Source organism: Penicillium samsonianum (assembly GCF_028829775.1).
Source record: "Penicillium samsonianum strain IBT 33392 chromosome Unknown utg000006l_segment0_segment0, whole genome shotgun sequence".
NCBI classification, from domain to species: Eukaryota; Fungi; Ascomycota; class Eurotiomycetes; order Eurotiales; family Aspergillaceae; genus Penicillium; species Penicillium samsonianum.
In genome coordinates, this window is record NW_026643264.1 from 572,727 (window position 1) to 587,181 (window position 14,455).

General features: G+C 45.1%; 3 protein-coding genes across 3 annotated transcripts; 2 read left to right on the forward strand and 1 right to left on the reverse strand.

Annotated features, from left to right (window-relative positions):
• Positions 1–1,727: 1,727 nt before the first annotated feature.
• N7471_010402 (uncharacterized protein) lies at positions 1,728–3,502 on the reverse strand (the record flags this gene model as incomplete). The annotated part of the gene is made up of 5 exons (XM_057283121.1): positions 1,728–1,911; positions 2,570–2,644; positions 2,701–2,864; positions 2,923–3,413; positions 3,466–3,502. 5 exons carry the CDS (start codon positions 3,500–3,502, stop codon positions 1,728–1,730), a joined length of 951 nt encoding a protein of 316 aa, XP_057132100.1.
• A 1,591-nt stretch (positions 3,503–5,093) lies between these two features.
• N7471_010403 (tetratricopeptide repeat protein) lies at positions 5,094–5,330 on the forward strand (the record flags this gene model as incomplete). The annotated part of the gene is made up of 1 exon (XM_057283122.1): positions 5,094–5,330. One exon carries the CDS (start codon positions 5,094–5,096, stop codon positions 5,328–5,330), a length of 237 nt encoding a protein of 78 aa, XP_057132101.1.
• A 5,276-nt stretch (positions 5,331–10,606) lies between these two features.
• On the forward strand, positions 10,607–11,142 carry N7471_010404 (uncharacterized protein; the record flags this gene model as incomplete). Its single annotated transcript, XM_057283123.1, has 3 exons — positions 10,607–10,858; positions 11,023–11,060; positions 11,127–11,142. 3 exons carry the CDS (start codon positions 10,607–10,609, stop codon positions 11,140–11,142), a joined length of 306 nt encoding a protein of 101 aa, XP_057132102.1.
• Between the last annotated feature and the right edge of the window lie 3,313 nt (positions 11,143–14,455).

Genomic DNA, 14,455 nt, shown 5'->3' on the forward strand with positions numbered 1-14,455 from the left:
TATCAAGACAGAGTCTATGAATTCTATTCTCGATCTACGGCTTCTAGCATCGAACATACCGCTGGATGTGCTGAAATCTTTACTACGACAAATTGACGCGCTCGAGGCTTTGCACTATGACTTCTCAGCCATTGAATGAAGTGACCTTCCAGTTATTAAATTAGCTGTGGATAAAAATAAGCGCACTTTGAAAGCTATCCAGGTCATAGCTCAATTTGGCCAGTGAAAAGAACTTGGCCGTAAATTATATAATCAGCAGCTATATTCTTTTCATGGCTATCCTGTTCTCACGCATCTTGAGATGGGGTAAGTTGTAAAACATGTGCATGCTACCCTCACGCAGTAAATGGCGATGGCTATGTCAACATGGGAATGTGAGCAAATCATCATCAATTATGTTATAGTAGCATGGTTGCTGATTTTCTTTCCAATAATGTCGACAAATCGTATTGAAGGTAGTATAGAGCGCATCTACGGATGTAAACCCCGAGATTTTCTTCCTATCGTCAGTAGTTTTGTACATCTATGATTGAGCTTCAAATATCATGCATATGACCCCTGTATAACGTCCTAGAGAGAGGGAATGTGGCAGAAAACTTTTAGTTCTAGGAAACATTGTGCAGTGCTTAACTTAGAGTGCTGTAGCTGATGTTGCCAAGCCTATTTATAGTCAATGGCGCGCTAGTATCAGGGCGAAAGCTTTGATAGAGGTTTGATGGAGTATAAGTACGCGGGGCCGATGAAGATAATTATCGTTAACATTTCTTATACTAGAGATGCCTACTTAGACTAAGGAGCCTATCATAGCATATAGAAAAACATGTGAAGCAGACTATGCTGATTCTAAATAAGGGCGTATCTCTCCACTATGCCACTCCACAAGCACCAAGCACTACAACACAATGGCAAGCCCGGTGGTCCAGAACAAAACCGACCGTCAATACTGGAGCGCACGCCATTCGATAAATAATTCTCGCTATAAGGCTGCGGAGGCATGTATCAAATTCACAGCGGGCTGCGAACACGCGCATAAATAGGCTGAACGCTTTATCGAGCCTCACATTCTGTAGCTAAGAGGGCCACAATAGACAAACAGGGTCCCGTAACGACCCCCACCCGTAGAATAAAAATCACGAGCCAGATGCTGCAGAAGGCTGGCACGGCGGCATGCAAATTCCCCGTATGCACCATAATTATATGCCGGGTCCAAGTTTGCTAATGATCACCCGTCAGATCTACTTCGCCCGCGATTACTCGCAAGGCTGTGTCAGTCAAAAGGCCTTGTTAGTGGGCACAAGCTGGCAATATTCCGTCAGGTCTATTCACTACGTAAATAGCACACACATGATTCGAACGTTGTAATCGCAATTAGGTTGTCACACCCTTTCTCCTCCCGCCTACCGCCTGCTAGGACAAGCAGCGACGAACGATTTGAATCGACCCCTAAGACAAAGACACTGGTCCCAGTGAGCTACCAACCCGCAATATTGACCGATGTTAAAATATAAACTCGAACCCATCGTTCGAAATAGGCATGTATACTTTACACCTATTCAACCTGTAACATTCAAATCCTGTCTTCTATACAACCGTAAGAAAACCAAGTCACAAAAATGTAAGACAAAAAAGCACGTCAAAGTAAGTCATCAACATCATTTGCAGCCCTCGGGTGTAACTAAACAAAACAAAGACGTTCAAAGAATACTATCATTCCAATATGCATAGTGCTAGGTGCGTCCCGAGTAGTACGAGGTGCCCATTGGGAAATACGGGTGCATGCAGGCCTGTTTTGCAGAAAGACGGAGGGCGGGGTCATACTCGAGTAGACCTCCGCAAAGCCTAACCCGCAGCCCACCGTGGGTTGGGCCGTGGGCCCCCATAAAAACCCCGCAGGCGCTGACAAAGCGGACTCTGTAATCGTTGTATTACGACCTTCCACCGATCGTATGAAGTTCAAATTTCAAATTTAGAATAAAGGAAATACTATGAGTGCGTATGTTACTTTTGAACAAAATCCGATTATTGGGGGTCAAGATATAACCGAAGAGGTGAATGTTGATATTTTGATGTTGGATATATATCTAGGTTTTATAGGGAAGCACCACCACTTTCTGGTGAACCTCCGTAATTTTGAAAATCTTTTATTTAACGCGTTTTCTTGTGTCTTTTTACGTGATATAGAGAGAATGCTAGTAATTGATTCTAAATCTATAAATTTAATATAATATTACCTTAGGGATCAGGGCAAGAAACGGACGTAAAACAGAGGTAATTTAATTAATACCAAAAGGGGGGTTCAACTTATCTTGGCATCTAAATTCTCGGCATGTTTGTATTGTTTGGGGCCCATTTGGGCCCCCATTAACCCACAGTGGGCTCGAGGTATAAGCCCATAGCCCATCGATGGGCCTAAGGACCGGGCCCAAAACCTAACCTATTTGCGGGTTGGGTTGGGCTGGGCTTTGGGCTTTATGGGCTCTGCGAAGGTCTATACTCGAGCAGAGCCTGCAGCAGCTCCAAACCAGCCGGCTGCAGGTCGGTCACAATGGGTTTACTAATGCGCTTCCACTTGGGGAAGGTGACCTCGTAGGAGGGGAGCGAGGTAACGCCCGGCCACATCTCTTCATCTGGTGTACCGATCACACTGCGACGGACAGAATTAAGTTAATAGAGAAGTGGTAGCAAACAGAAAGCACCTACCGGATGATCTTCAGGATCTCCTCAATCTCCGAGTCCGCTCGGAACAATGGCTTGCCAGTGCACATCTCGGCGAATATAGCGCCTACCGACCACATGTCGACTCCAGTAGAGTACTGGCGGTCTCCCAGAAGAAGCTCGGGGGAACGGTACCACAGCGTAACTACCTAAAATGATGGTGTCAGTAGGCCGACGCTGTGTCTGTCTCCAGATTTTGGTCCCAACCTCGTGGGTGTAGCTGCGCAGTGGGCCCCCAAATGCTCGGGCCAAGCCAAAGTCGGCCAGCTTCAGATTATCCTTATGGTCAATGAGCAAATTCTGCGGCTTCAGATCGCGGTGCAGAACACGATGGTTGTGACAATAACGGACAACCTCTGCCAGCTGCGCCGTTAGCCTTTGTATTATAGCACCACCCAGACCTCGTCTAGCTGTCGTCTTAGGCCCACCCAAAGCAGCCTTGCCTCGTCCACTCTTCATGTAACTCTCCACGTCAATCTCAAGGAACTCCATAACGAGGTAGAGGTTGTGCCCATCAGCATGAACAACGTTTAGCAATTGTACAATGTTGGGGCCGTGCAATTCTTTAAGGAGGGATATTTCGCGGATGGCAGTGCTAGGAACACCCTCATTCTCACCTCCTAGATAGATCTTCTTTAGAGCAACGACACGGTTTTGATGGCCAAGCTCGCGGGCCTTGTAGACCACGCCGTAGGCACCTAGGAAGAGAGTTGGAATGGTGTCCTTGTAAGCCGTATAAATAACCAGTACCTTCACCGATTTTGCCGATTGTCTCGTATTTCTCCATTCTCTAGGCAAAGCTGGATACCCTAGCGATGTTGATCGTGTTGGCTGAGCGTCAGGTGCAGAGACGATGGGGTTGAGGCAGGTTCGAACGGGCAGGGGGATGATGGACAGACAAGGAAAGCCACGAGGGAAAAGACGCCAAATAGGAAAGCGCTTAATCCAAGGTAATTTGCCGGATTTAATAGTGGCAAATAAGTATACCTCGACTATGGAGGGCGCAAAGATAAACAACCTTCCGTGTTGAACAAAGCTTCACTCATTGTGCCCGAGAGACAGGGCCCTCGCCCTAGTATTGGACAAAGATTGTCAACCGTTGGGAGGTACAGTGATAAGTCAAGGAAAGGCCTCGCACGAGCCTCAAAGGAAGGATTTCAAGGCGAACATATTGAAATACCTTCACCTTGGGCCCCCCTATCTGGGGCTTAATTGAACCGCCGGGGCATGATTCACGGCATGATTCACGTGCTACATAATTCTGGCGGTGACGGAGCTTTATATTTTATCGAAATGACCCGAGCGCTTCCATTTTTTTTTGCCGAGACTACGGACCGCTCCTCCTACGTCCAATGCCTTGTTGGGGGAGATCTTGACTCTTCGCGGTCCAGATGACCTTGCCTCACCAAGAGCGAGTACCGACTTCCCACGATTAGCTATGCAACGCAATCAATGACTCCCAATCCTACATTTTTAATCATATGTTTTTTGAAATACTTGGTTCACTTCCGGCCCCGGGCCGTTGTCAGCTCCAGAATCCAATCTATGTTTGCAGCACGCTCGTCTTCATGGCTAGACTAATCTATTCATACCATTGGAAAAACCTCACAACCAGAATTTCAAGGAGATAGTAGCATATAAGCCAAAGTCTTAATTGAAAGCAGAATGGAAATCACGATAAATATTCGGTCTACTTCCCTATCAGTAGAGCGAGTGTTAGGAGAAGACACGGATAGCATAGGCGCAACCCTTGTTGTCCTATCAGGCCTGGTGTAATTTGGTGTGCAGTTTGCGTGCTCAGATATGCTACAGTAGCGACCGCTTTCGCCTTCCATGTCGGCCAACACAGAGGAGCGATTTCAAACACTAATCACAAGCTGAGCTAAGCCGTATATGGTTAACCTCGTATTGAAGGATCTGTCACAAGGCCGAATTCAATAATACCAACAAAGAAAAACTAAGTAATGTAACCGCCCATTTATTGTTAAAGATGTGACACGCGTCTATTGGAAAGCCGGCTCAAGTGCATTTACATTTGGCACTCCGCTCAGATATGCCGGTCTTACAGCTGATGGGCAATTGTTTAAGATGTAATGAAGCTCTTGCGTAAGATTTTGGGCTACAAGGGATCATCGGAATTTTATACTGCAGAGATAAGAAGAGAAGATGTAGGACAATAACGGGCTTCGAATATCATTGGCAATAGATGGACTCAGCTGGCCTTTTTATCGAAATAACGTTGAGATTTGTTCAACATGGATGTGTTCTACTATCTAAAAATGAAATCAGAGCCTCCTACCTATGGGATAACTACCTCCGTCAGATTATGTAAATTTAATGGTGTCTACTGTCTCATAAGACCCACACAGAGACCCGTTATGTACCAGCGAGCACTAGCAAGCTATGAAAAATCCCTGGATCCAGGTCATACGAGCACCCTCCGAACCGTCAACAATCTTGGCCTTCTCTACAAGGATCAGGGTAGGCTGGAGGAGGCAGAGAATATGCACCAGCGAGCACTGACAGGCTGTCAGAAGGCTCTCGCTCCAGATCACGATCGGACTCGGCGACTTGCAGAGACGTGGAATTTATTGAGCGTTACGGACAGAAAATAGCCCTCTATATTCCGTAAAGACATAATGACTTCATTCTGATATATTCTTATCGGTGAGCTCAATATACACACAATGCTCATGTTTTGCAACTTTCGCTTTTTTAAGATGGAGTAAGTCTGTCGCTAGAAGTGGAGATGAAAATTGTTGACAGATTGCATATTTGCTGGGCTTGTATCGAACCCCTCTACCCAAACCAGGATTCTAGTTTTAGACCGTTGTATCTTCCATACTGGTATTTTCAACTTAATGACTGGTCAGTTGCGAAACGAATAATCCACGCAATATTCATATCTGGACTAGCGTATCACTTGATTAGGGTTTGAAATGCAATCTGTATGTTTCCGCCATGGAAGGCGATAACGGTCGCTACTGTAAATGCTCTTTTTTTGCCTCCGCGAAATTGTAATGTTGCTCTTCTTTCATCGATAAGTACCATTGGATATGCTCTGGCTAACCTGTGCAAGCACTATGTTCTTTAGTGCTTCCTTAGAGAGCAGAAGAGAATAGAATGACTATTTATTTCTGAGCTCCTGGCAACCAAATCTGGAGGCCGTATGTGGTGTCCAGATATACATAACGTGAGAAATGGCTGTAAGGATTCTGACAGCAGGCACTATGGAGTACATGGGTATCGATTCTTTGCTCAAATAATCGAAAATGGGGTCGGCTCCAGCGTAAATCATATCCAGAAGACTTGTCTCTTTGCATGACATGGGTTTCAATACTAAACTAGTAACCTGCCGGGAGGTTTCTCGAATGTTCCAACGAGAACTCCTGTAGCATGGCTGACCCTTGAGAAGTCGCAAGGCGGGGCGACGGTGAGATTTGGCAAAACTCCATAGTGTAGAACTGGCGGAGGAAATCCGGAAATGATATCCTTTTTGTGGCTGGGGTCGAAGGCGTTGAAGGACTTGAGTTGGATGGTGATACGGCCGATGAATTCGACTCATGGCGTAAGGGATGTCCGATCTTCCGACCCTGGCTGGCAAAGAGACTAAGGTTAAGACTCATGGTTTTTGTTTGCGCCACGAACAGGTCTTTGGTGAGAGGTTAGATGAATTCACAGAATACTCCGTCTGGACAGAACTTATATTCGACGTGTGCTCGACGGGTATCACCAAATCTTTGGCAAACCCCTTCCACGGATATATTGCGCAATCATTGTGTCTTTAGTTTTAGTGAGATTCTTAACCACCATGCCAAAGTACACAATTTTTGTGGCGTCTTCGCTTCATCGTCAAACGTCAGATCAGACTCCAATTCTACTATAGGATTGGCACGAGCATATGACGAAAAAGCAGAATCTTCATAATACAGTCCAGATCTCGCGCCGTCTTTGTAAAGGCTCTTTGACCGCGAGGGCATTTCCTATGTGTACGACCCTTGGATTGTTTGAAAGACGCCCATGTCGTGTTATTGACACCAGTCTGTAGACAGTATAATTACATAGACAATCTTGAGCTTAATAGGCAAACAAGCCAGAATACAAGACCTATGCCTGGTGTAAGCAGAGCAGTATCCATTGTGTGAGCTAATAGCCAAGATGACGTAGAAACTTCGGGTATTGTATATATGTATGTATCGCTATTATTTTCCTTTAATTAGCGGCCAAGTTCCGTTCAGGTTATGCAAGCTCAGAGTTGAAAGGCTGGAGTACAGTACGTACTGAAGTAGTTTTCGAAATCGGTTATACCTTCTCTCGACTTGATTGCAGGGAAACATACCCTGTGGACGCTTATAGATCACCATTCTATAACAAAATGCAGCAATGCCTCATGTCAGATATTCGTACTGTAAAATACAAATCCTATTACAGAAAGCGGTCCGAGCAGCCGGGAACGAGTGTGGAGGTATAATCGATTTTGAAAAATACTGTAGATATCGGCCCGGCGGTTGTCCTTCTTAGGGGAGCATTACGGTCTTCTACCGAATACTCAGTGGGGAGGGCGCCCGGCACGAACAACAGAGCAAGCCCTCCAGATGTTTGCCAAGGCAATCGACCGGGCATGGTACAGGCAGAAGGTCGTCACAATGGTGGCCTTTGACCTGAAGGGAGCTTTCAAGGGTGAATAAGACAAGCCTGGATATTTGCCTCCAGTCCAAAGGCATCCCCTAGGTGGCCCAAACATGGATTGGACGACATGAAGCCCACGAAAATGGGTTGCAAGAGCATAAATATGGCATTCCAATTCTTTAACTATTCCGGTTCCGATTAGTCACAGGCACTCTGAAGAACTAAAGATTAAAAGTCATTCGTAAGCCTTGCCGCTTCCATCTCTAATTCTTTGGTCCACTCTTAGTCCTATGCTTGACAACAGCTTCGGATGTGACTGTGCACTACCTGAGTCGTAGGTGCAATCAGGCCACATTTATCTAAATATTCAAGGTTTCTGGTCTCGTGAATATCGTGAGGAAAATTTCAATCTATCACAGTCAATCTAAACGCTTTGCAGAATCTCAAGTCTAATACTGTATAATTATGGTTTGTGAATGGTTTTCATAATTTCGACGTGGAAGGCAACAAAAATCGTCGCTATATGTACCTAAATTTATATGCTGTGTACCAACTCGCTGTCTCTCTCTTTTCAAGCAGTTCTCGCGGCAAGAGGGAAACGTGTCGGAAGGGCGACTGAATAGTAATTGGATCAGTCCCGTCAAGCGAGTATGACGGACTAAATTAATATGAAAGCCGGAATCGCTCTCTGAACGAATATTCTGGCACTGCAATGCAGCTATATGTTTTCGACAACATATACGAGTCGGTCACGGTTACTTGCGATTGGTGGGAAAAGAAACGCAAAAAGGTGCCTATATCTAATGAAATTGGCTCTCATAGCCCATGACATGGTTGAGAATTAGCATTTAGTCTTGATGGAGTCCTCAGACGAACAATGGACGTTGTTTCACAATCAAATCAAGCTCCAGCTCCTGGCCCTGAAGGAAATGATGGAAATTTGAAAAATTGGTACTAAGATAAATTTGGGTCTACAGCATCAGCGCCCGTGGAAACATGCATGCAATAACTAAAGCCGATCGAGGTAGGTGTAAGTGGCTCCTCTTTATAGTGACCTTCTAGTTACTGAGTCTAGTGTATCGATTTGTTGATTGATATTGTGTTTATCCTGAAGGTGGGCAAATCTGGAGAGGTCAAAGCTAGAAGAGAAGGATTCTAGCTCATGAGAGATACTTCGGCTGGCAGTTCATAAATTGGCTGGAAGTACGACAGCCTTGACGAGACGCAATGCGGTCGTGAGCAGACTCCATCTCGAGGAAACTTGAACGGCTCTATCGCATGCCATCGGCAGTAGGACCGCGACCGACATTTCCCACAATTCGTGCACCGTAAGCAATCTAGCCAATGGTCCTGGTATCTTGAATACGGGGGAGGTTGTATTGATTCTTCTATTGGTATGTTTTCTGAAGGATCCAAATTCGTGGTTTGAGGTGTTGTTGCGTGGCACGACCAACTGAAGAATAAGAAGCTGGACATTGTGAAGCAATACCGAGCAGACGCACCTATCCGCGAGCCGTACCCATAACCCGATGATGAAACGCATTCGTAGATTTCAAGCTGCATGCCTCGCGGGAGTGCGATCCCGGTCATTAATCATGCCTTTTTATAGGCAGGAAAAGCGGCTTACAACGACCTTAGACGCATAACCCGTAAGCTATAATGACCGCCAGTGCTGTTTGTTATCAAGAGGTCATAGGCACCTAAATGCGCCTAAAATATTGTAAAATGGGACATAATCCCGCAGTATCCCCTCAACCATTTCAAATGTTTGCTCGCGATAATGAAAGACCGTATGTTGCAGGTCCTATGTCAAACATTACGTTATCTAGCTGAATACCATGGGGACCCAAATCATTCCAACTGCCCCCCCCCACCACCTGAGACAGTCCTCGCGAAACCCAACCCGAGCGTGCCGGCATCGTGCAGGCCACATCCGATCTGGTCGTCTACAGTAGCGCCCGATATCGCTTTCCATGTCGGGAACTGAGAGATGCTCTTTCAAACCCTAGTCATATGATACGGGGAAAATAACAGGTTTTGTACCTGTCCGTAAGAATACCACTTGTCTTTTGTGAATTGTAAGACAGATAAAATGGCCTAAAATTAGAAGCCTTGAACGTCTAGGTTCCACGCAAACGTAACAAATAACGCAAACAAAACAACGGTTGAACTGGCAAAGTGTCAACTTCTCTCTTCTGCGTCTTGCAGTTGCTTTACTACAGAGAGCTTGATGCTTCCTGGGGGAGGCAAATTTCAACAATAAGGCTTGCTTCGAGAATCTTTGTCACTGGTCATTATCATGCTGCGTTTACGGATCTATTGGATATCTAGGATTACTGTTTAGCCCTACATCTCTGCTCATGTCGCTAATTTTTCTTAGAGGCACATTTTAGAAACAAGTAGAACTGTATGAGTGGTCTGAGGGGCAAAATGTTTTCGAAAATCGCTGTAGAAAATCTCCACCCGCACAGATGTTCGTGGGGAAATTCATTGCTATGTCAGCCCAAGACGGGCACCATAGAGGTTGACGAGATTGCAGAGCAGATGCCGAGTCTTTCTCTGCAAACCCCCAATGAATCCTCGTCGTATTGTCCAGCTAGCTCTCATCCACCTGTTATGTAATTACTTGGCGCAAATGTCAGTTATATAGCCAGTTTTCGCTACTCTTTCCCATACACGCTCTATTGCTCTGTTGTCCCAACCGTGCCAAGCGCCCAATACACCGTGCCGGGTATTGGTGCGCTCCACCAGATGCAATATTTTCACCATTCCACCAACTTACCACTTATTTTACTACCATACCACGATATCAGAAAAAGCCGAAAAAATTGAGGATCGAATCCAAGATGCAGTCAAAGCCTACCATGAAGCTATTAAGCACAATATAGCTAAATTGGCGGGGAATTTTGAAGTTCCACCCTACCGGCTTCGGCACCGAATTCATGGACGCCAGTCTAATGCATTGTAAGGATTTTTGAGGTTTCGACGTCCGATTTGCTAATATTGGAGGCCTCAATATTATATAGGTGTTCACCATAAAATAATAGCTATTTTTTGCTTTTCTCATATAATTTGGAGCGTTTGTAAAAAGGGGCTCCTCTAGTAAACTAAAACGAACATGCTCTGAGGGTCCCAATTTTGATAGGCATAACTTGTGCTAAAAATAGGACGTTCTAAACCCGGACCCGCTAGATTGACCGGCTAGGTTTTATAACACGGGATTCCCACATATCTGCGTATACAAACCAAGCATTGTTGAGCTATGCGGTACTTTACGAATTTAGGCTGGGGAAGCCTTGCCAGCCTCGCTAGTATGGCCGGTTCTGCCTTCGCGGATGCTACCACAGAGCAGAGTGACACGATTCCGTCCGGATCTGGTGGCGCCCTCGAATTCATCGCAGACAACAAGCTCACCCCCGGTGTATACGGTGCTGCTCTCCTAGCTACAACTGAAACAGACACTGTTGATCTTGGTTATGTGGAGATCCCTCGTTGCGATTCAAATCAGGTTACAGTCATCAGATTTACTTATAATGAGACCATACGATCAGGATTTGCATTTTTAGGCTTCGATGACCACAAATACCCAGTTTATATTCAAAATCCCAGCCAGTCATCGCGAAGAAGCTTGGACTCTCGCTCTGACCAAAACGCTATAACTGCCTACTGTGGTAAAAGGTCTACAAATTCATCCGTCGAGATCTCATCTTCTACAGGTACGTGTCTTTATCAAGTCTTCTCATTAAGTACATGGTTTCGATGCTAATCCGTTTTACAATTAGTTACCTCTATACCTAGCCAAACGAGCTCACCGGTAGATTCAGTGAGCATGGCCGATGTACCCATGACCCAGTCCACCACCCCAGACGCTGTCTCTGAGCCCGTATCTCCAGTAGATTCGAGCTTTACAGTTGATTCTAGCACAGTTATCCCTACAGTAGCTTCATCTGAAGCATTATTCACATCTTCGTCTATCACATCCTCGGTAGTATCGGCCCAAGCGATAACCCCATCGCGTACAAGCAGCCCCAGTACCACGATTCCCTTGGGTTCAACCTCGCAATGCACCTGCACATGCGTTTGTTAGAAGCGTAGCTTTAGTTTCCGGTAAGGCACACCACCTTTCTCTGTCTTGTGGTCTTGGGGTCAATATGCTCGTCTGATACAAACACCAGTCACCAGAGTGTTTTTAAAGATGGAATTCTGGAAGTGGAATCGAATTCTCCCTTTGGTGAATATATTGAATAATACACGTACTGGTTTGAGCATTATGCAATACCGACCGTCTCCCATGTCTGATGCATAAAGGTTCTTTTCGAAAACTGTGTTGAATACATGGTTGAATGCAGGGTATTTTCCCGGAAAAACACGGGACCGACAGATGGCAGATCCCATACAAAAGGGCATATTAAGCATGTCCGTGGAAATTCCCCTGAGAATTCCAATCCTGTCATTTTAGAGATTTCAATATATCTGATTTTGTCTATACATTGGTCAGTTCTAGAAAACTCTGATCGCATGATTCTATTTTGTTCAAATATCAGCTGGCATGTGTCTCGCTACGAATTGAGTCGATCGTAGTTTAAATCTCCATTCTTAGTACATACTATCATAATTGGAAAGCCGTAGCAAACCAAGCCACTATAGGAGTATTCCACTATCCTCCTGTCAACATTTGATAGGTTTGAAGTTTTTAGTCTGGGGTCTTTTCAATATGGCGCCATTTGGATTGTATCGACCATGCAGAACGCAGAATTAGAATCCTTACTGCATAGTAATTTAATATTCAAATGAAGATTCTTCCCAAGGCCTAAGAAAAGCCTTTTCAGGCCCAGGAATACTTAGTTCCTTATTTTCTCGTATATCATATTATTGCGATTATAAGTCAGAATTGAACAAGATACGCTCAATACTAAAGCCAGGAAATTATCTCTGAGAATGTTAGCAGCCTCTTCGCAGTAAAAAACGAATTGTTGAAATTCGGGAAGTCTTCCAGTTGAGGAGCGCGAAGCAGAAATTAAATTTACGCAGGCTCGACAGGCATGGACCAAAGTCAAAAATGCCGAACCTGGGTAACAAAGATCCGGGGTCTTGCCACTCGATTCCGCCTCAAGCATGGCATCGTTGCATTCATCATAGCATTTTCCTGGTATTTTCACAGCCCTGTTTCGCTTCCAATCCTATGCCGACTGGTTCAAATTGAAGATGTCGAACCCGAGCCCGAATTCAATTGGACTTAAGTTGATATACCCGTGGGTGGCGTTATACTTTTCTATCTTCTCAGACGTGATCGGCGGACCCCAGAATTGAGGAGGCCCCAGTTTGGGGTTTCGTATGCACTCTTCTGGGCGACAATAATATGTATCCGCAGGGGGTCCAGATTCGAAGTTGCATTCCACGTCAACTGTTTTCTTTGATGGGTTGCAGAGAAAACGAGGCGGACAACCCCAAGTACAGTCCTTTGGGGGAGGGGATAAGGGCGTGAAAGTTGGATTCGTGATTCTGCTTGGGCAAATCGAAAGCGATAGATCTATATCTGTTAGCTTTTATTCTCGCTCAACGAACAACTGTTGGATTCACCTGATGAAGCGGAAGTTGGAAGAAATGGTGAATTTTTGAGAGAGATTGTATTTGCCATACTGCCGGAAACATCCCACCAGGCGAGAGTTTCATCGAGCGGCGTGAACGGCGTCTCGGTGGAAGTAACAATGATTGATATATTCTTCCATTGATTGACTAGGTAACTGAGCTTGGCTGTTTCACGCCGTCGTTCCCTGGAACAACTCCGTTGCTGTCGCTTCTGCAGAGGCCCCTAGTACCTCCGAAGTTAACAAATTGACTGTATTAGTGTTGATGATACTTTTAATTTCCAATTATGTCACAGTTTCCGCGTCATTTATAGCAATTGCCGTAGAGCCTGGCTTAACATCGGTCTGTTTACTTGAAACAGCCTCAGCGTTGGTGTTTGATCTTACGGAGCTTTCTGGTAGGGACCTCTCGCGTCATATCTAGTACTCGCAAAAGTTTGAATCAGTGTTTCAGTCCCTGCAACCAATGAAGCATGACTCGACGATGCCCAGATGGATTCGGTGATTGTGTCTGTGGCAGTAACAATGCTCCACTCGGTTGCATTGCTGGGGTCGTCAATGGTTATCGTGGTAAGAGAAACTAAAATGCTTGTTTCTGTCTCGAGGTATCACGATTGCTGGCTCTTGTGTCGCTGCTCTTTTGTGTTATAGGGGTTTCAGTGGTTGAGGGGATTAAAGTAGTTCCCGGGAGTACTGTGCCGGACTCAGAAGAACTCAATGGTAAATCAGTGACTGTAATAATGCTCGTCACTGTTGTAATTTTTCAGTCTATCATGGTTGTTGGTTTGTCGATAGTAATTACGTTGGGCGTTACCGATATTACTGTTTCCAAACTTGAAGCAGCTCCAGTGGTGACTGATATGGTTGTGGTTGTTCTTGGTAATATGAAAAACTGATGAAAACTTAAGCCATTTCGAAGGGGTAGAATGAGAGGTCAACTGATCAGCAAAATTAAAAAAACAATGCCTGAAGCGGAAGGTGATTTCGCTACCGACTGTAGTGATAGCTCGTAGTCTCTGAAGGATTCTGGGAGGAGGTCCTCGAAGTTGATTGATTTGTTCGAACATGTGATTGTGCTAAATATATCTGTGTCTTTGAACATCGTTGGTTGATATTGGGGGTTTGGAGATTTTCTTTGTGATGGGGTTGTGCTTTTGGATATCGATATCTCGTACTTCGTACTAATATCCCGCTATGACAGCATGAGGCAGATTATATTGAAGCTCGAAGCTGCAAATCAAATCCCTAGTTGATTCTAACGATTTGTGCCTCGTTTTTTGTTTTTGTTCTTCTTGTTCTGAGTTTGAATTTCTGATTCTCAATCTCCATTTCAATCCTTAGGCGCCGTGATTGTAGCCATGCGTATTTCACCTCGTCTTAGCGTCTAAATTATACCCTCCATGACAAGTACAGGATATGAGCCATCCCCTCAATATCCATGTCTGCATCACGATCCGCTACCGGGGTAGCATATTCTAGCGCGCAAGTCATGGGTAGGGGTAGGCACTTGGGGTTCTGATGGC